General features: G+C 48.7%; 1 protein-coding gene across 3 annotated transcripts; it reads right to left on the bottom strand.

Moving 5' to 3' along the window:
• Nucleotides 1–7,758: 7,758 nt before the first annotated feature.
• On the bottom strand, nt 7,759–18,959 carry NPFFR1 (neuropeptide FF receptor 1). Of its 3 annotated transcripts, none has more exons than XM_073324818.1 (5): nt 18,680–18,959; nt 17,924–18,132; nt 13,976–14,308; nt 11,575–11,674; nt 7,759–8,918 (listed from the first exon to the last, which is right to left on the bottom strand). In XM_073324818.1, the coding sequence occupies exons 3-5, from the start codon at nt 14,283–14,285 to the stop codon at nt 8,033–8,035; spliced, it is 1,296 nt and encodes a 431-aa protein (XP_073180919.1). In that variant the 5' UTR covers nt 14,286–14,308; nt 17,924–18,132; nt 18,680–18,959; the 3' UTR covers nt 7,759–8,032. The 3 variants fall into 3 exon arrangements, with proteins under 3 accessions (XP_073180919.1, XP_073180920.1, XP_073180921.1); XM_073324819.1 differs by having other exon boundaries at nt 17,924–18,102; XM_073324820.1 differs by lacking the exon at nt 17,924–18,132.
• Nucleotides 18,960–19,192: the final 233 nt, after the last annotated feature.

The raw sequence follows: 19,192 nt of genomic DNA, 5'->3' as shown, positions 1-19,192 counted from the left end.
AATAAATTGGCGTTTCGAAAACAGGCTGGCATGACTGGAATGCCAATGAATGGGCTGCACCACCTGATTGAAACGTACCAACAAAACAATTCTTTCGTGTGTCAGGAATGCAGCCCATTGTCAGAGGGAAATCTGAATTAACGAGTCATTGCAATAATCCCAGGAGGCCAGGCAGCAAGTGACATGTCCAACTCGTCTGAATTCAGGCAGCGCAGTTCCACCCTCCATTTCCAGGTGCATCCTTTGCAGCCTCCTGCCATGTCCGTGTTCAGCATGCATGTGAGCCTGGCACAAACACCAGCTCCTAACCCCAGGCACATCTGGAGTGGACCTGCAATGAGGCTCTCTGACACAGGTGGGATTGAGAACGTGGGACTGTGACTGTGTGTAGGAGCTGATGGACCCTGCCAAGGAAGGCTGGCCTTGTGATTAAAGCATTGGATTGGGACTCAGGTGATCTAGCTTCAGCTCCTGGCTCAGACACTGGCTTCCTGTGTGACTCTGGGAAAGTCTCTTCGGGTGCAATTTTCAAAAGCCTCTAAGCGACTTTGGAGCCCGAGTCCCCTTTTCATAAGTGACTTGGGCCCCTGGAGCCTGAGCCTAACTGAATGGCAAGGCCTCCTAAGTCACCTAGGCACCGGGAGAATGTTGTCCATTGTGTTTCTGCACCTCAGTTCTGCAAAGTAGGGATGATGATCCTTCCTTTGTCCTGCCTTGCTGTTTAGGTTGTCAGTGCTTCGTGTCAGGGGCTGTCTCCTACTACGTGTATGTACAGCACTAGCAGAGTGGGGCAGGGGCCTCTAGATGCTAGCGTACAGTAGCTCATTGACACACACGCACACCCCAGAGCCACCCTCAGAACCTGCCGCAGCCGGGAATGCGGACTGGGGTCTCAATGGCGTGCGCGGGCACGCTGCCTGGTGTACCTTGTAGAAGGAGCTGGGCCTGAATCCTTGGCATTTGGGCTGGCAGATTTCTCAACCTCCCTTTACACGTCCCTTGGTTTTTGAGCCGTTGATCACGATCCTGTCCCTGTGCATCAGGTACATGATTGAAGCCAGTAGAAGCTACCGGTGCTCAGCACCTGTGCATATCAGGCTCTAAGAGTTTCCGAGCAAGGATTTTTCACTAACAGTAGTGATACCTAGGCTAGGTCTACACTACCACTTATGTTGCTCAGGGGTGTGAATAAGCCACCCCCGTGAGAGACATAAGTTACACCGACCTAAGCGTCAGTGTGGACAGCGCTATGTTGGAACAAGAGCATCTCCTACCACCATAGCTACCACTGCTCCTTGGTGGGATAGTCAAGTTGCCCGGAGAGCTCCCTCCTGTTGGCTTAGCGTGGTTACACCGAGAGCACACAGCTGCATCAGTGCAGGTGTGCGGCTGTAAGCTCTCCAGAGTAGCTATAGGCCTTGCTCTTCCGAAGCGACTCCCACCCAGGAATCTCCCGGCTCGTTGTTCATTAAACCTCACAGTGCCCCAGGGAGCTGGAAAAGCATCATTGCACCCATTTCTCAGACAGGGAAACAGAGAAAGGGGCAGAGACTTGCCCAGTGCCTCCCTTGAACTCATCAGGCCCAAGGGAGTCATTAGAATTCATTATCTGTGTCACCCAGCATGGTACCAAGCACTGTTTCCTCTAAGGTGTGTGCGTGAGTGCACACACAGACCCTAAACCCTGCACACACGGCAAAACACCGCACGCACAACAATTTGCACAGAATACATTTTTTGCGCATACAGCCTGTCAAAAATTAGAGGGAACATTGGTACCAAGGCTCCTGTGTGAGGTATTGAGCTCTGCTGAAATGCACATAATAACAGTCCTAACGCCATCGTTTCTGTATTTCCCTTGACAAGCTACAGATCACGATCCGTTGTGACTGCTGCTCAGCCAGACCCAGCGAGCGCTCAAGCCGCATCATGATAGATACGTCGCATGCCTCCTGTCCTTCATGGATTGTCCCAGAGGAAGGCATGTGGTGCGGTGACAGCTGGCAAGATGTGCTGGCTATTCCTTCCTCTCCATCTGTACAGAGAACAACCCTACAGCCCAGCCACCCCCCTTGCTGAAGGAGCCCAGCTGTCCCAATGCACACTGCTACGTGCTTCTCGACTCCCCATTCTGCTTGTTCTGTCAGGCCCTCGACATGTGTACGCCTGCTTTCATCTTCTAAGTGGGGAAAGGTTTCAGAGTAACAGCCGTGTTAGTCTGTATTTGCAAAAAGAAAAGGAGTACTTGTGGCACCTTAGAGACGAACCAATTTATTTGAGCATGAGCTTTCGTGAGCTACAGCCCACTTCATCGGATGTGAAGTGGGGAAATGCAGTTTGCTTGCATCTGATATGGCGGTGATCAAAGTCATTCAATGGTGATTTATGTCTTTGAACGTTCAGACAGATGCACACTGCCAATAGGCAGAAGTCTGATTACTTGTGGGATGAAGAGGCAGCTACCACAGATGCCCTGGTGCTCGGGACGGGTTTGCTGGATTGGCATCGTATAAACATGCCACTAGAACTCTCCAACCCTGAGCTGCGTTAAGGTGTGAGTCTGCTGCCCTTATGTTCCCTGATACCCTCCTCTGCCAGCCTCCCCCCGACCCTCAAATCAATGGGACTCCAGTGAAATCCATGGGAGGGCTAGAATACCAGATCCTACTCTGTGGCAAGGCATCAGGAATAGACACGTAGGGCTGCATTATGCCATTTCAAAAAGGACGGGGGTGTCACATTTCTAAGTTGCTGGCTGCTCTCATTTGCAAGGCCTGGTGTGCTGGGACATCAAGCAGTGAGCAAACCAGTTCAAAATGACAGGCCCCACTCCTAGCCAGGTGCAGCCAAGGTTTCAGTCTGGGTCTGGCCAGAGCATATGCAAAATGCCAGTCACTAACCAGGAAATGGTATGTGCTAAAATCCTAGAATGGTGGAGTCAGGAACACAGGGCTGCTCGTACTCTCCCTTGCACCTACAGCTGCTAGTTTTCATTTGGAACAGGTTTTGGAGGAAAAATGGCTTTTTTTTTATCAAAAAGTAAATTTCTAGAGGAAATGCCCCTTTCCAGCTGAATTTCCCCGGTTCTGATCAGGACTGGTTTCAGTTAAGGGGGAGAGGGGTTGGGTTTTCAATGAATCCTGACATTTTTTGAAGAAAAACGTTGACAACATTTTTTTTTTCACATGAGCAAAAACTTCGAACACCACTGTCAATCCATCGGCGTCCGTGGGGTTACTCCTGATCTGCACCAGCCTGGGACCCGTTCTGTGCAATGTCAATCTGAAGCAAAGGCACTGCTGAAAGGGGACCCTTTCCCTCCCGCTGCGTCCCTCTGCCCCATCTCCCCTCCATCCATCGCCCTGAACTCATTGAGAGACTGGGACAAAACAAGGAACCGCTCAAACTACCTCCACTCGCACCTCTCTGCCTGGCATTGGTCGCGCTGATAAGCCCCCTTCCCCCAAGGGCAGCAGAATTCTGCACTGCCCTGAACAGCCAGAGGTTCATTAGTATGCTTGGCTTCCTACCTCAAAGTCCTGATAGCTGCTGACCCTGAGCCTTTCCCAGCGAATCACATCCCTTCAGATGCTATTTGCACCATGGCAATGGGTTTGGGAGTGACGCTCGAATGGCAGATTCCATTAAGGAAATAGCTGTCAAACACGTAAAGTGAAAGTGAGAGCCATCAAGTGCTGCTGGAAACCCATGGTCTGTCTACACTGCCTTGTAAACTTGGGCTCAAGCTCAGCTTTGAGTCCAACCCCTCCCCCCACTACCACATGTGTAAGAACGGCCCTACGGGATCAGACCAAAGATCCATCTAGCCCAGTGTCCTGTCTTCTGACAGTGGCCAACGCCAGATGCCCCAGAGGGAATGAACAGAGCAGGTCATCATCAAGTGATCCATCTGCTGTCACTCATTCCCAGATCTTCTGGCAAACAAATCTTCCTGACTTGGCCCTCAGGTCTTAGGGGTTGGGTTCAAGCCCAAGTCCCGCTGGGATTCAGGGCCAAGCCCTGTCACTTTGCAGTGTGGATGCAGCTCAGGCCTGGGTTTGTAGGCGACTTGAGTTGGGTCTGTGTGTAGTATTGTCACTCCAGCCTAGTCCAGCAATTGTAAACCTGGGTTTACAACGCAGGGAGGACGCACGAGTGCAGGCTTGGAAAGACCAAGTCTGCAGCTGTGGGTCCCACAGACCCTAGTTTATGGTGCAGTGTAGATGCACCCGGACCGGTCTCCAGAGAGTCCTCTGAATCAGCCAGTCCAGTAAACAGTCATGTTCTCATTCCCTGCTGCTCTGATTTGAGACAGAGCTGGGGTGGGGTGGGTAACTCTGTGTGGACCTCAACACGCCACAGGGCCAGCGGCTGTTCCAATACTGCACAGTCCATAAGGGGAGCCCTGCATTGACTAGGAAGGAGGCTGAGTGGACTTCCCATCTCAAATTTCTATGATACTCCGTTATAAATGAGATGTTCAATTAATTCTTTTCCTGAAGTTGTTTTAATGGTAACTCTTCCTTGCGTAGTCTGGTCATGAGTTCTAATCCTGCCTCTCTGTGCCATTCAGTATGTTACTTGGCCACTCTGTGCCTCAAGTTTCCCCAGAACCTCCCTAGGGCATTGTGCAGATTACTGAGTTAATGTCTATGTGTAGTGCTTTGAAAATGGAAATTTCTGTAAACATGTTCAGTGTTATTGGTCTTCATTGTTCTGCTATGTCAGGTGAGCTCTGAGGGAGGAGAACTCAGCACGTAGTACTTAACGGAGGAAGGATGGTCCTGTGGCTTACGTATAGAACAGAATTTAGGAGATCTGGGTTAAATTTCCTGCTCTGTCACTGACTTGCTGTGTGACCTCAGGCAAGTCACTTAGCCTCTCTGTGATTTCAGTTCTCCCTCTGTAAAATGGGCAGGATATATCTCTTCACCCACCCTCCTCTGTCTTGCTCATTCAGACCCATGAGCTCTTGGGGGCAGAGACGGTCTCTCACTATGCATTTGTACAGGCCCCAGCACAGAGAGGCCCCCCCAATCTCAGCTGGGACTCCCACATGCTAATATAATATTATTGCCCCTTGAACTCACACTGGATCAACAGACACTCCAGCCAGCTGATTCTGAGTTATACTAATAAACGTAGTTACACTCACTCTAAGGCCCCTTTCCCCTGCCAGAGCACTGCAAAGGGGCCCTTGTGTGAATGAGAATCAGCCCCAATCTGTCTCCAAACACATAAAGCACCAGCAGTAATTGGGGAGTCTCTGGGAATGAGGAGTTGGGTTTGGATCACCCATAGGGTTGTTCTCCAAATCCCGCTGACAAAGGGCAGCATTTCCATTCACTGGGAAGAAGGCGGAAGGAAACCTCCCAGGGAACAAACCCTTCTTGGCATATGAGAGCACTGGGTGTGTGTGTGTTGTCATATTAATTGAATAACTGTATAATGCAATGTGCTGGCAACAACGCAGAAAAACAACAGTTTTTGCCACTGTAGACAAAGTGATTTCAGAGGTGTTAATTAATGAGTTTCTAAAAGCCCCCTGCAGATGAGTCAATAAAGCAAGCAATATATCCAGCACTAATTGCCTGAGCGTGGAAGCCTTCATACAGGATTGATTTCTGATTTAAGTAGGAACCACCCTCTCTGCACAATTGAGTGTTTTGTTCCTTCTTCTGTCTGCCAAAAGACCTAGTTATACATGCAGGTGATGGATTCAATTGAGAACAGGGCCTTTGGCTTTTCTTCCAGGAGACTGGACAAATGAGGATTAAGCTTCAAGTTTAATTTACTGGACTGCAGATGAAAAACAAATTCACAACATCCTCCCTGAATCAGTAACCTGCCAGCCATGTTTGGTATGATGGAGCAGCCAGGGGAGGCCCTGTAACAGAAACAGATGGCCTCAAGGTTTGGACAGAATCAAGTGTATTCTGTGCAATTTCATTAGCAGCGATCGTGGAGACGGTTTTCCTGGGCTCCCTTTCCCTGATGCCTCTGGCTTGAGTGGGGAAAGCTAATCCAACCTGATGTTTTATGGTGTGATCATGTGGTTCAGGACACATTGGTTTCAAGGCCGCTCTTTGGTGTAGGATTCATTTTCTCCTGGAACTCAGGTTGGGGCAAAATGCAATGGTCCCTTTTGGTCTTTAACGCATATGGGCAGGAATTTCTGTTGGCATCCAGGATCTAGTTTTCTGCATTTAAATATTGAGATTCCCTGCTAGATTAATTAGGAAGGTTACAGCACTAGTTTGGAAGCTCATTTTAGACTGTTCTCTTTATATTCAGTTGTTTCTCCTTCCAATCCCCTTTGTTCTTCGGAGTCCTTCCTCCATTTCTCGTTGCCACAAATCCCAGAAATCCAGAGAAATGATACAGAACCCATTAAAACACTGTAATGAATTTCCCTCTGTATTGCAGGAGCAAGACACAGGCGTGAGGAAAAATAACTGATTCACAGTGTGATTATGAATAGACATGAGCTGATTTAGCATGGGCGTTGTAACTAACAGGAAATAGTTAGGCTATTGTTTGTACAATTTGCATGAGCTAATCTACATTCAGAGAATGGGTACAGATGGATCAAAGAGCACAACAGACTCCTGTTCTAGCAGACCTGTGTGGCTGACACCTGCTCAGGCTGTGTTGCCAGTGAAATCTCCAAGGGCCAACCACTGGAACAGGCACACTGTGTATTCCACATCACAAGCTCTGCTGAGGGACTCTGAAATGGCAATGCCCATGGGGGACATACAGTTCTGCATTGTCCCCAAGCAACCCCTGGCAGCTGGGGAGATGGTGAGGTGAGTTCTCCCCTCTGACACAGCAATGTGAATCTGGAGTAACTGCTATTACTCTAGATTTACACAAGTGTAAATGAACAGAATTTGGCTCACGGTCTTTGGTGATGTCTGTTATTCCATTGTTTCAGTAGTTCATTGTGTCCACGGGGGAATTTTTGCTGAGCAAAGTGCCAAGCGGTAACAAAGTCCTAGTCCGTACTAGACGAGTGCACTGGCTGAAATAAATCAATCAGAAAATTGATCCATTATACTGGGGAAAACCCCTAATCCAGGTGCACTAAACCAGTCTAACCCTTGCCTATTTCACTGGAACTTACTGACTCAGCTGAACCTGTTTAAATAAAGGTTAAACCACCTGACGTGTATCTGTGTTAAGGGTTTGCACTTGTTGAATTAGATTTTTTTTAAAAATCTATTTAGTTAAACCGGCGCATATTTCTAGTCTAGTCAGGGTCAAAGAGTAGGAATGGTGAAAAGCATCAGGAACCTGCCTGCTCCCATGCTTGAAGATAAGCATCTGCTTACGTGCTCTGCTGGATTGGGGCCTAGATTTATTTATTTATTTATTTATTTTAAATCCGTTCAGTTTTAAAGTGATCTTAGCACCAAAAGGGTGACGTGTTTATTGTGGCACTCTCCCTGGATACAGCTGCAATTTCTTGTGTAACACTGCGGAGCTCCTGGAATGGTTCAGCTTGTGTACTGAAGTACGGCCCTTGGAAGGTTGGAAGAGCATCCAGAGAGAGACATCAGCTTTGGGATTCTCTTCTGCACATATAACAGATGGGGCGGCTCCACCGCAGGAAGAGCTTGACAGACAGCACTTTGCTAAAACAAGAAGACAAATCCTCACAGATTTTTTTTTTTTTCAAATGCAAAACTGAATCCTGACCCTGTGAAATACATTTTTCCACCCCCAAAACACCACATGCTGATTGCAAGCCAAGGAAACTCTGCATGCAGTTGTAGTTTTAATACATGGACATTTTATATGACAGCTAGCCTCAACTAGACACTGAAAGCAATTGACAGATATCTGTGCATCAGTAGGAATATTGAACAGCAGCCCCATGTGATTCCTTGTGCATTTACAAAACAGAATATGAATAGCTAGGTACCCAGGCCTGAGGGGAAAATACTCATCACTGCACACGCATCACCGTGACAAATAAAAGTGACATTTGCAAATGGAAAGAGACCGCATTCTGATCTCGCCAGTCATTTCAATCATCCCATGCTTTGCAGACTTTGTTCAGAGGGGTGATTTTATCAATATCCTGCAAGTGAAGTCTCTGTTTCTGGGCCTGTCCATTCTGCATGAGGCAGGGGGATTTGGCATGCAGGTTCTTGAGGCAGATGGAGTCGGAAGATTCCCTGTCTGTGAAGATCTTGTTGCGAGTGCTGAAGCCACTGGTGCTGCCCGTCACCTTCTCCAAATAGGCCTTGTGGTGCCCTATGTCCTCCGAGCAAATCTGGAACTTGAAGGCTGTCTGGAAGCCCCGCTTGAAGTTCTCATTGAAGTAGCCATAGATGATGGGATTGACGCTGCTGTTGGAGAAGGCGAGCCAGTGCGCAAAGGGGAAGATGTAGCCTGTCAGCAGGTTGATCTGGTTGTCATCCAGCTTGGTATAGTCTGTGAACAGCATCAGGGTCCACAGGGGCAGCCAGGAAAGCGTGAAGAGCAGGGCCACCAGAATGAGCATCTTGATTACCTTGACCTTCCGCCTGGAGACAGCAGCACTGCAGCACTCCTGGTTCTCCACCCTATGCTTGCTCACCGGGCCCGATGACCTGTAGAGTTTGATGCCGATCCTACTGTACATGACCATGATGAGGGCCAATGGGGCCACGTAGATGTGGGCAAAAAGGACAGTGGTGTAGACCTTGCGCATCTCGCTGTTGGGCCAGGCCTCGTAGCAGGAATACAAGGGGTAAACCAGGCTCTGGTTGTCATTGTACACCATGTAGTGATCCTCAATCTCCACCACTGTGAGCATGACAGCAGAAGGGCACATGATGGTGATGGCCAGGACCCAGATGACCGCAATGGTGTTCAGGGCCTTGAGCAGGCTGAGCTTGGATTTAAAGGGGTAAATGATGCATCGGAACCTGGTGCAAAACCAACACACAGGTAGGTGAGTTCTACTGAGAGAAACTTCCACAGAGCAAGACTCAAATGGAGCCTAAGCACAAAGCAGTATGGGGTTCTCCTGGGACATGGTGCATGATTACCTTGGGCCAAGGATACTGGTAGGTAACTCCCAGATCATGTCTTTTTGGGCCCACCCACAGAGGTGGAAAGGGGCAGGGGTCCCTACTATCTAATCCAAACACTTGCTGGGTTTTTCAAAAGCTCTTAGTATTGGCCTAATTCTGCTTCCATTGAAGTCATGGTAAAACTTCCATTGAAAGAGAGAAGGGGTGAAATCCTGGATCATTGCTAAAATGCCAGGATTGACTTCAACAGAGCCAGAATTTCACTGCTTGCGTCTTTACACTGTACCCCCATTCTGTAGTGGAGGTACTGGTTGTTGATTCCTTGTATTACCGTAGCACCAAGGAGCCCCAGTCCTGCTTTCTGCTTTCAACTACCTAAGAGGTGGTTCCAGAGAGGATGGTTCTAGACTATTCTCCGTGGTAGAAGAGGACAGGACAAGGAGTAATGGTCTCAAGTTGCAGTGGGGGAGGTTTAGGTTGGATATTAGGAAAATCTTTTTCACTAAGAGGGTGGTGAAACACTGGAATGCGTTACCTAGGGAGGTGGTGGAATCTCCTTCCTTAGAAGTTTTTAAGGTCAGGCTTGACAAAGCCCTGGCTGGGATGATTTAATTGGGGATTGGTCCTGCTTTGAGCAGGGGGTTGGACTAGATGACCTCCTGAGGTCCCTTCCAACCCTGATATTCTATGATTCTATGGACTAGGCCCCTGCTCTGCTAGGCGCAGTACAAACACAGAACAAAGGGATGGTTTCTGCTCCGAGGAGCTGATGATATAAGTGTAAGACAAGCACAGCAGGTGGGGACAGGCAGACGGGGGAGCACAAGGAAACACTGAGACAGTGCTGGTCAGGATGATAGGCCGTGGTCTCGGGACACCAGCAACATGACTGTTGTCAGGTTTATGTAGGCTTCACGGCAAAGGAGGTTTAAGGAGGAGAATGAGTAAGGTTTGTGGCTGTGGAGGGGATGCTCGTTCCAAGCGTGAGAGGCAGAAGGGGAGAGAGCTTTTAAATGAAAGCCCAACCCGTTTGACAAAAATGGAAATTTTTCATGAGTTTCTGTTTGATCAAAAAATCCATTTTCCACCATTTAAAAACAAAACAAAACCCACCACCCTGCCACCTTCCAGCACTACCCCTCTTTCAGAGAAAAACTTTCAACCAGCTCTAAAAATAACATTTTTCTTAGGACAGAGGGGTTGCCAGATTAGCTCAGACCAGGAGTCCCTCTTGCCCAGTATCTCACCTCTGACAGGGGCCAGTACCAGCTGCACTCAGAGGAAGGTTCAAAAAGACCTGCAACAGGCATTTACAGAATCACCTGCACAGAGGACAATTTTCTTCCTAACTCTGATCAGTAAGAAGCTGGCATGTGCCCGGAAGCAGGAAGGTAGAACCAGTGGCCTACCCTTCCATTCCAGTCTTATCTGGAGTTTGCAGGTTCACTCATAAAGTCAAACTCCCCCAATTATCCTGCAGCACAAGACTGCAAGCCAAGGAAACCTACATTTGATTGAGATAATTATCTGCCTTTGCCACATTGTGCTGATGTGAATGGCTGCGAGGAGGCACATGGCTCTTAATGATTAAAACGTACGGGAGTGGAAATAACCTTTTGATTCTGGCTGTTTCTTATTTGAAACCATTTTGGAGTTATTAATTCAGCAGCCCCATAACTGTTCTCCAAGTAATTGAGTTTTTAATTGAACATAGTTGTCTTGCAAAAATATCAGCCTTTGAAGCCGTTCACACTCAGCACAGCGTCACAAATTTCAGACGTGAAAACCCTGGCATTGGGACTGGATAGCTCAGGGATTGATCAAGGGAAGAAGAGGCACCCCCAGCAGCACACAGCTCTGTCCTGCCCCTTGTGCTAGCGGGTCCTAGCTGATGGCTGCTCAGGGCCCTTGTGTGGAAGGCGCTTGGTGCTTGTGTGTGGGCAGGCATCTGCTAGGCAAAAGTCACCAGCAGAACTGTCCTGGACTGGCAACATAGCAGCTACGGCCAGGCCTGCCCTTGGAAGGCTTGGCCAGTACCACTCTGCTGGGGTACTAGAGCAGCCAAGCACTCCCAGTGTGGACACCGCTTACACCAACGCTGCACTTTAGATGCTACTGTCTAGCTCATGCCTGCCTCCCCCTTTTGCCAGCACACCTCTGTTGGCCACAAATCTCACCCCTGACCAACAGAGCTATGCAAGCCGAAGTTCTGTGGTGTCGACCTGGCCTAAGGGCCAAATGGGCCTTGAGGCCTGAGTCACATTCGTGCACAGAGCAAGGTTCCCCCTCCGCACCTTGGCAGGGCAGTGTGGGGAAGCTGCTGCTGCTGCACCAGGTACTGCCAGGGCTGTGGATAAAGAGCCTGCTCCAGTCCCGGTGTAAATCTATGGGACTCTTTCCCCATTGATCTTCATGAGAGTCAGAAGGGGTTTCCGAGCCCTGTGCTTTGAACCTGGCAGTTGGCACCGGATTTGCTTTATTTAAAGTCAGGGGGTGGGGGAGCTTCCGTTTATGCTGCTGCACTGTCCCTTGTGCAGCCCCTTCTCACCTGTCCACCGCAATCGCCACCAGCGTGAAAACAGACGCGGACACAGACATACCCTGAACCAGCCCACTCATCTTGCAGATTCCATTGCTGAAGGGCCAGCCTAGAAGAAAACAATCAGACACGGGTCAGTGTGAGTCTGGGGGAAGCAGAAGCTCATCAAACCCAAGAGGTGCAGTTTCAACTCAGGTTTCAGCGTAGCAGCCGTGTTAGTCTGTATTCGCAAGAAGAACAGGAGGACTTGTGGCACCTTAGCGACTAACCAATTTATTTGAGCAAAGCTTTCGTGAGCTACAGCTCACTCCATCGGATGCATACTGTGGAAAAACTGAATGCATCTGATGAAGTGAGCTGTAGCTCACGAAAGCTCATGCTCAAATAAATTGGTTAGTCGCTAAGGTGCCACAAGTCCTCCTGTTCTAGTTTCAACTCAGTTGCTGCAGCATGAAATGCCAATGCAGTTTGCTTTCCCCAGGGGAGATCACATGATAGAGAGATTGGGAGAGGATGCTCTGGCCAAATACAGCACTAATTGCAGGCTGCAGCTGAAAAGCATCCCTGCAGCTTGCACATTAAGCCCCTACCCGTCAGAGAAGCTGTTGGGGGTGATTTCATCGTTAGCGGCTCTTCTCTACCAAAGCAGCAGTCATCTCACTACAGGAACTCAGACAAGTTAGCATCTTATACTTGTATATGAAATGTCCACCTGAGAACAACTGGCAGATCTGGGGAGTGATGGGGTGTGGGCCTGGGCAATCATGGGGTGCTGCAGGTCAGGATCGAAGGGGACTGGCAGAGCCATGTGAGGGGGGCTGCAGGACAGATATTAAAGAGCAGTGTGGAAGACCAGACTTGGAGCAGCAAGCCCTGTGGGCACTGTTTCCCCTAAGCTGTGCGCGTGTATGCTCACACACAGATCCTAAACCCCGCGCACACGGCAAAACACTGTGCGCACAAAAATTTGCACAGAAGAAATTTTTTGCACACACAGCCTGTCAAAAATTAGAGGGAACATTGCCTGTGGGTCAGGATTGATGTGCCTTAGCAGGGCTGTGTGGGAGCTCTGGACTTGCAGTAGCAGAGATTGTTCACTGGCAGAGCTGCCAGGGTCCCTGGGTTGGCAGGGGTCACAGCAGGTCTGGACTGGTGTCGCTTGGCAGAGATGTGTGTGGGAAGTTTATACAGCATCTCCTCTCCCTGCACCTGGGCGGCACTGTCAGCCCCTCACTCCAGCGAGCCGAGAATTCATTTAGCAGTTAGAGAAAATGAGAGACATTTCTGTGGCGAATTTAGCGAGCGTGTCTCAGAGCAACCCAGTGTCCTTAACAAGCCAAGGGCTTTGGGTGCCAGCAACCATAAAAGCTTCAATGTGTTAGACAGTCCTTGTTTTTTCCAGGCTCCAAGCCTGAGACCACACAGATGCCAGCTGCCTCCTGCCTGAGCCCTCTGGCTAGGGCATTATTCCAAGGTGCTCCTGGGCCAGAGCAGGAAGTGCTGAGCTATTCACCCCTAGCCAGGCCTAGGCAGCACAGCAGAACAACCCCTGGGTGCTCTAGTCGAGAGGGGAGGGAGCTGCTGGGCTCAGCAGACACGTAGTGAAGCCTGTGGGAACAGCATTGATCCCTGTGGAGAGTCCTGGCCTGGGGACAGGCCCAGCCATCACTGGGCCAGCTCGGGACTGGAAGAAGAGACTCTCCTGACCTGTTCTACCATATGAGAGGCACTTCCAGCAGCAGCCCCACACCTTTCCGTAGGGACCAAGGGCCTGATCCCGACAGGGGGCTCATTTTTCAAAGGTGCTGAGCAGCTGCTGATCCCATGGAAGCCAGTGGGAACTACAGAGACTCAGCCTCCTTTGCAAACGAGGCAGCATTTATTTATGAGTCTGCCACGAGGCACCCAGGTTTGCAAATGTTGGCTAGTTTTGCACCACTCGCACAACCCTAAATGATCCCTGTCTCTCTCAGGTGTTCACACCTTTGGATGCTCCCCATGGAGCTGCATTGCCTGTGTTCCTAAGGCTGCTTTACCTCTTAGTGGTTTCCTTACACTTAGCATTTATAAGGCAATTTCCTTCTTCAAAGGAATGAATAAGTATTAGCTGACACCTCCCCTCTGAGGCAGGTGTGTATGTAAATGGCCCAGAGCAGTGAAGTTATGTGCCTTACAACCCAGAGGAAACTGGGATTGGGTCAGTCCTGTGCTCAGAGCACTCAGCAGTGTCTCTCTTCTCATTAACTCTTGTAGGTGGGAGTACTTGTGGCACCTTAGAGTACTCCTTAGAGTACTCCTTTTCTTTTTGCGAATACAGACTAACACGGCTGTTACTCTGAATCTTGTAGGTGGGACACTGCTGGGGGTCTGGCCAGCACAGAGAGCACTCAGTGTCACCCTCTCTCCTTACCTGTGATTAAATTGTCCACGAGTGTGGTGGGCACACAAAAAATCCCAACCAGCAGGTCGCTGATGGCTAGGTTGAGGATAAAGAGGTTGGTCACTGTTCTCATCCGGCTGTTCTTCAGCACAATGAAGCAAACGAGACTGTTCCCAACCATGCACAAGGCAAAGATAAACAAGTAGGAGATTATATAGATAGCGGCAACAGGCAGGGAGTGCTGGTAGTAGGGCGAATAGGTCAAGTTCCTTTTATGGCTCGTTAAAGAAGAGATCGTCTTGTTGATTCTGCCTTCTGACTCCATCCTGGGGTCATCCATGGCCTGGCAGGAATTTTGCTCAGCTGTGAAAGACAATAGGAGAATTATGGAAATTTCAGTGTTTTGACAACAGAGAAGTTTCAAGTTGGAAGAAGGTTTGTGACAAGACACTCAGAAACAATGGGTATCAGTGTGGTGCAGATATAGAAACTGAGATAGGCATGTGCATAGATGGATTGATGCAGAAACGGGTATAGGTGGATCAGTGAAAGATAGAGAAATGAGAGAAGGAATATTTGTACAAGACTATTTCCCTAGATATGTACAAACCAGCTTGGAATGTGTCAAATGAAGTAAACAACTTATTAACTCATAGGCAGAACATTAATGGGAGAGGCAAGGTGGAAGGGAAAATCCACCCAGCAGAAAAGTCATCTGCGTAATTGGCATTCAGTTATTGCCTTTGTGTAATTAGTGTAGGAACATAATGAGGGTCAGCACAAGGACACCATGGGAGCAGGCGGTGCGGCTCTGCTGTGTAATTATCATGCCTTTTAATGTGCAGATGCCACAACAAGGCAGATCCTCAGCTGGTGTGAATTGCCAGAGCTCCACTGAAGGCAATACAGCTCAGGCCGTCTACACCAGCTCAGGATCTGCCCTTCTGTTTTCAGACTAATTCCATCCCTTGCGCTCGCTTCGTGTGTTTCTCTTCCCTAAAGGAGATTTGCATGCAAATTGGCTCTCAGTGCCTGAGTTTTCTGCTGATGTCCTTGCTCAACAAGAAAGAGAGTCAGACTCTCACAACAGCACAATTATCTTCTGCACAGCAACCAGCAATGAGGCACCCGTCAGTGTTGTCTGACCTCATGAGGGGATGGAGCAGCAGGGCCGTTGAGCTCTGAAGTAGCAAAGCTGGCTTTGGGGTTGCTAATAAGGGCATGTCTCCACTGCAATAAAAGACAGGCAGCAGAGCTGAGGCTGGCCTGGGGCAGCTTACTTGGACTCGGGCTGCAGAGCTATAAAATTGCCATGTGGACGTTCAGGTTCAGGCTGCGGGTATGGCATGGCTCATCCTTTCTCCAGGGCTTGTCCCACTTTTATTGCCACTGCATGTTAAAGAGCAAAGGACTTTTAATAAGAGGCTTGTAGTGAAGAAAGGAATGCGAGCATCCTGCTCTAGTCCTTCATCAAAAGAGAGAGTGCCTCACTACTACAGTGAGAGATGATTTACAGAAGAGGTAAGTAGCTAGGTAGATATTTTTTGTATTGCACATATCAGCCTCAAACAGTAATCAGGGCTCCAATGCGCTAGGTACTGACAGCCCCTGACCCAAAGAGCTTGCAATCTAGATAGATAAATCTGTATGGTGAGGGAGGGAGGCTAGATAGATACTGGAACAAATTATTAATCTGTTCAAACATAGAGGATAACAGGGTTATAAGGAATAGTCAATAGGGATTTGTCAAGAGTAAATCATGTCAAACCAACCTAATTTCCCTCTTTCACAGGGTAGCCAGCCTAGTGGGTAGGGGAAGGAGTAGCTGTGTTTATCTTGATTTTGACCCAGTCCCACATGACATTCTCATAAGCAAATCAGGGAAATATGGTCTAGATTTAGTGTCTATAAGGTGGGTGCACACCTGGTTGAAAAACCCTACTCAGGAGTAGATATCAATGCTTGTCTGTCCCTAGGTGGGAGGACTTCTCAAGTGATGTCCCACAGGGGTCTGTCTGGGGTCAAGTGCTATTCAGTATTTTAATTAATGACTTAGATGACGGAGTAGAGAGTAGGCTTATAAAATTTGCAGATGACTCCAAGATGGGAGGGATTGCAAGCACATTGGAGGACAGGATTAGAATTCAAAAAGATTTTGATAAATTGAAGAATGGGTCTAAAATCAGTAAGATGAAATTCAATAACGACAAGTGCAAAGTACTGCACTTAGGAAGGAAAAATCAAATGCACAGCTCCACGAAGAGGAATAACAAGCTAGGCAGCAGTACTGCAGAAAACATTTTGGGAGTTAGAGTGACTCATGTAGAAGGAGTCAATTTGGGGCTGTATTAACAAGAGTGATGTCCCATTGTTCCTGTCTGTAAGACACGGGAGGTAATTATCCCAGTGTACTTGGCACTGGTGAGGCCCACGCTGGAGGACTCTGTCCAGTTCTGGGTACCACATTTTAGGAAAGATGTGAACAAATTGGACAGATTCCAGAGGATAGTAACACAAATGATAAAAGGTTTAGAAAACCTGATTGATGAGGGAAGGTTGAAAGAATTGGGAATGTTGAGTTTAGAGAAGAGAAGGCGGGGGGGGGGGGATGGGGCTAAGTCTCCAAATATATGAGGTTGTTATAAAGAGGACAGAGATCAATTGTTCTCATGTCCACTGAAGGTAGGACAAGACATGATGGGCTTAATCTGCAGCTAGGGAGACTGAGTTAGATATTAGGAAAAGCTTTCTAACTCTCAGGGGAGTTAAGCTCTGGAACAGGCTTCCTTCCAAGGGAGGTTGTGGAATCCCCATCACTGGAGATTTTTAAGAACAGCCTGGACAAACACCTGTCAGGGATGGGCTCGGTTCATCTGGTCCTGCCAAGGACAGGGGGCTGGACTCGATGACCTTGCGAGGTCTCTTCCAGCCCAGTATCTCTGGGATGGATGGATGCCTGCATGCATTTGGATGAGATTTTCTGCATTTACATCCAGCGAAAATACAAACTGGAGGGGATGAACAATCCTCTCCTGCCCCTGCCCCCTTTACAGGAGCTGGTCTACATGGGACATAATAGGCCTTTTTAATCTCTAATGTCTCTTATTCGCCAGCTGAGTTGCCCCTGAGCAAAGCACTGTGTTACAGTGCGAATGCTATGAACATCTTACTAGAGGGCAGCTCTGGGTGAACGCCCTGAAAGCTTTGGCCAGACAAAGGGCAGGTTCTGGGCTGTCGCTGTCAGGTCTGAGTGTCGGTTTTTAGCTGTCAGGCTCAGTCCAGGGAGATTTCCAGACACTTACTCTAAGCCCTGTCCAAACTCCCTCCCCCAGCCATTCTAAAAGCTGAGGGCTGGGTCACACTTTCAGGCACAGCCCTGAGGAACGATCAGTGGGGAAGCACAAGGAGCCCGGTCCTCAGAAAGGTTCCTCCATGGCACAGATTCTCATCATTCCCCGCTGGGGCTCTGTCAGCGACAGCCCTTTCCAGGGTGCAGCGTACTCCACGTGCAGCCAGCCAGCTCCCATGGGTTCCACGGGGAACTAGGGCTTCGCCCCCTTGCCCACTCTCTATCCAGTTACTCCCAGGGAAGCATCCCTGCATGTCAGGGCCCCAATCCATGTGACCCTATTGCAGGCCAGGCACAGGGGGTGTGATAGTCCTTACCCCCATCCCCCACACACACACACCCTTGTGCAGAAGGCCCTGGCATGATCAAGCCACTGATCTTTAACTTTCCTGGCCATCCTGGTACTGCCCACGTGCTAAGAATTGTCTGCTCAGCACCTCATCCAGATGGCTGAATTCCTGGTGCGGACCATCCCAGGCTGACCCCCTACTGTCTGGCAGTGTGTAATTCTCCCCCACTCTCTGGAGCGACAATGCTTTACCCCGGGAAACACCACACACCCCACTCTGCAGGGCAAAGCCAACCAGGCAGGAGCCTCTTCCCCTTCATGTGACGGCTCCTCCTCATACCTTGTTCCAGGGCACTCAGGAGTTCATCTAGGCTGTCCAAGCTACACCCCTTGTTGAAGTATCTCCCGCATGCACAGATATCCCTCCCATTGGGAACAGAATCGCGGCACCAAAGAACGAGGTTACAGGTGGCCCGGAGATCAAGACATGCAGACAGTTATCTGTTCCTGCTCAGCCACCTGGAGGGAAAATGTTCTGCTGACGTAAGCCTAATCGATAAACACAGAGCGGTCATTGTCACATCCTTCAGGGCCCCGTTCAGCTGCACAAGAATACGAGCAGTTCCTGTCACACTCCTTCCACGTCTAAGGCTATCGCTATGCTCCCACAGCAAGCACCAACACTCATGCTTCAATTCTATGCACGGGCTGAATGATCCAGAGCCCTGCCATTAACTGGTTGCTCCAGTGAATTGATTTTGACCATTAAGGAAGCAGAAATAGATCATGTTAATCTAATAGAGCTTCCAAAGTTCCCTGCAACATTTAGGGCATGTTTTTGTCTGATCCAGGGAGGGGTTTGTTCTGGGTTTGAGAAGTTATTAGTGCAAATTCTTTCCCTGAGTCTCTTTCTGCTTTGTTGATCAATGACCCATCACTTACTGGGAAACATAAAATACCTACAATATCTATTTCTTCATCATTCTTGATATTGGGGGGGGAGACAGATTTTGCATCCATTTCAGCTGCCAGGAGAATAGCACCACTTCTCTCTAGGGCAGCTCTGCACAATATCAGGAATTATTTAGTTTCTTACCTGCGTCCTCTAGGAGTTGAGGGAATCTTCCTTTCAGGCTGGCAGAAGAAGCTATCAACTTCCCATTTAAAATCTTATATTTCCAGCACAAGAAGAATGGCCAGTAAAAAAAGAAAAAGAAAGGTAGGTCTGATCTCTAAATTATCTAAGCTTAACCCCTCAATCCATGGTGGAAATAAAATGCCAGCCTGTTCTGTGGTGATAGATGGGAGGTGCTGTTGTTTCTAATATGCTTATCTGCCTGAGCTCAGACTGAATGCAGACTCCTAGGTCCCCTCTATTATAAAGACAAGAACAGTGATGTCACTGAAAAGGCTTCAAAATGCAAAGAGACCAGTTGGAAGAACCTCTTGGTGTGAGTCTCTCTGTCACTCTCTCGCTCCTCCCTCCTCGTCCTTAAAGACCCCATTCCTTCTCACTCTGCAGTTGTTCAAATCATTTGGTCTAATAACATTTTTTTTAAACATTCCTCTTAGAGAGGCAAGATGGTTTAAATCGAAGCATTGAATCACA

The sequence above is a fragment of the Lepidochelys kempii genome, chromosome 26, assembly GCF_965140265.1.
Source record: "Lepidochelys kempii isolate rLepKem1 chromosome 26, rLepKem1.hap2, whole genome shotgun sequence".
Taxonomy (NCBI): domain Eukaryota; kingdom Metazoa; phylum Chordata; order Testudines; family Cheloniidae; genus Lepidochelys; species Lepidochelys kempii.
This window is presented reverse-complemented; position numbering and strand designations above follow the sequence as displayed.

Bases quoted from the DNA above. Each gene is read 5' to 3' on its own strand.
- NPFFR1 (XM_073324818.1), bottom strand. From the start codon at position 14,285: ATGGATGACCCCAGGATGGAGTCAGAAGGCAGAATCAACAAGACGATC. The intron at 11,675-13,975 runs GTAAGGAGAGAG...GTTTTCTTCTAG, and splicing joins CGTGGACAATTTAATCACAG to GCTGGCCCTTCAGCAATGGA. The intron at 8,919-11,574 runs GTGAGAAGGGGC...GTTTTGCACCAG, and splicing joins GTGGCGATTGCGGTGGACAG to GTTCCGATGCATCATTTACC.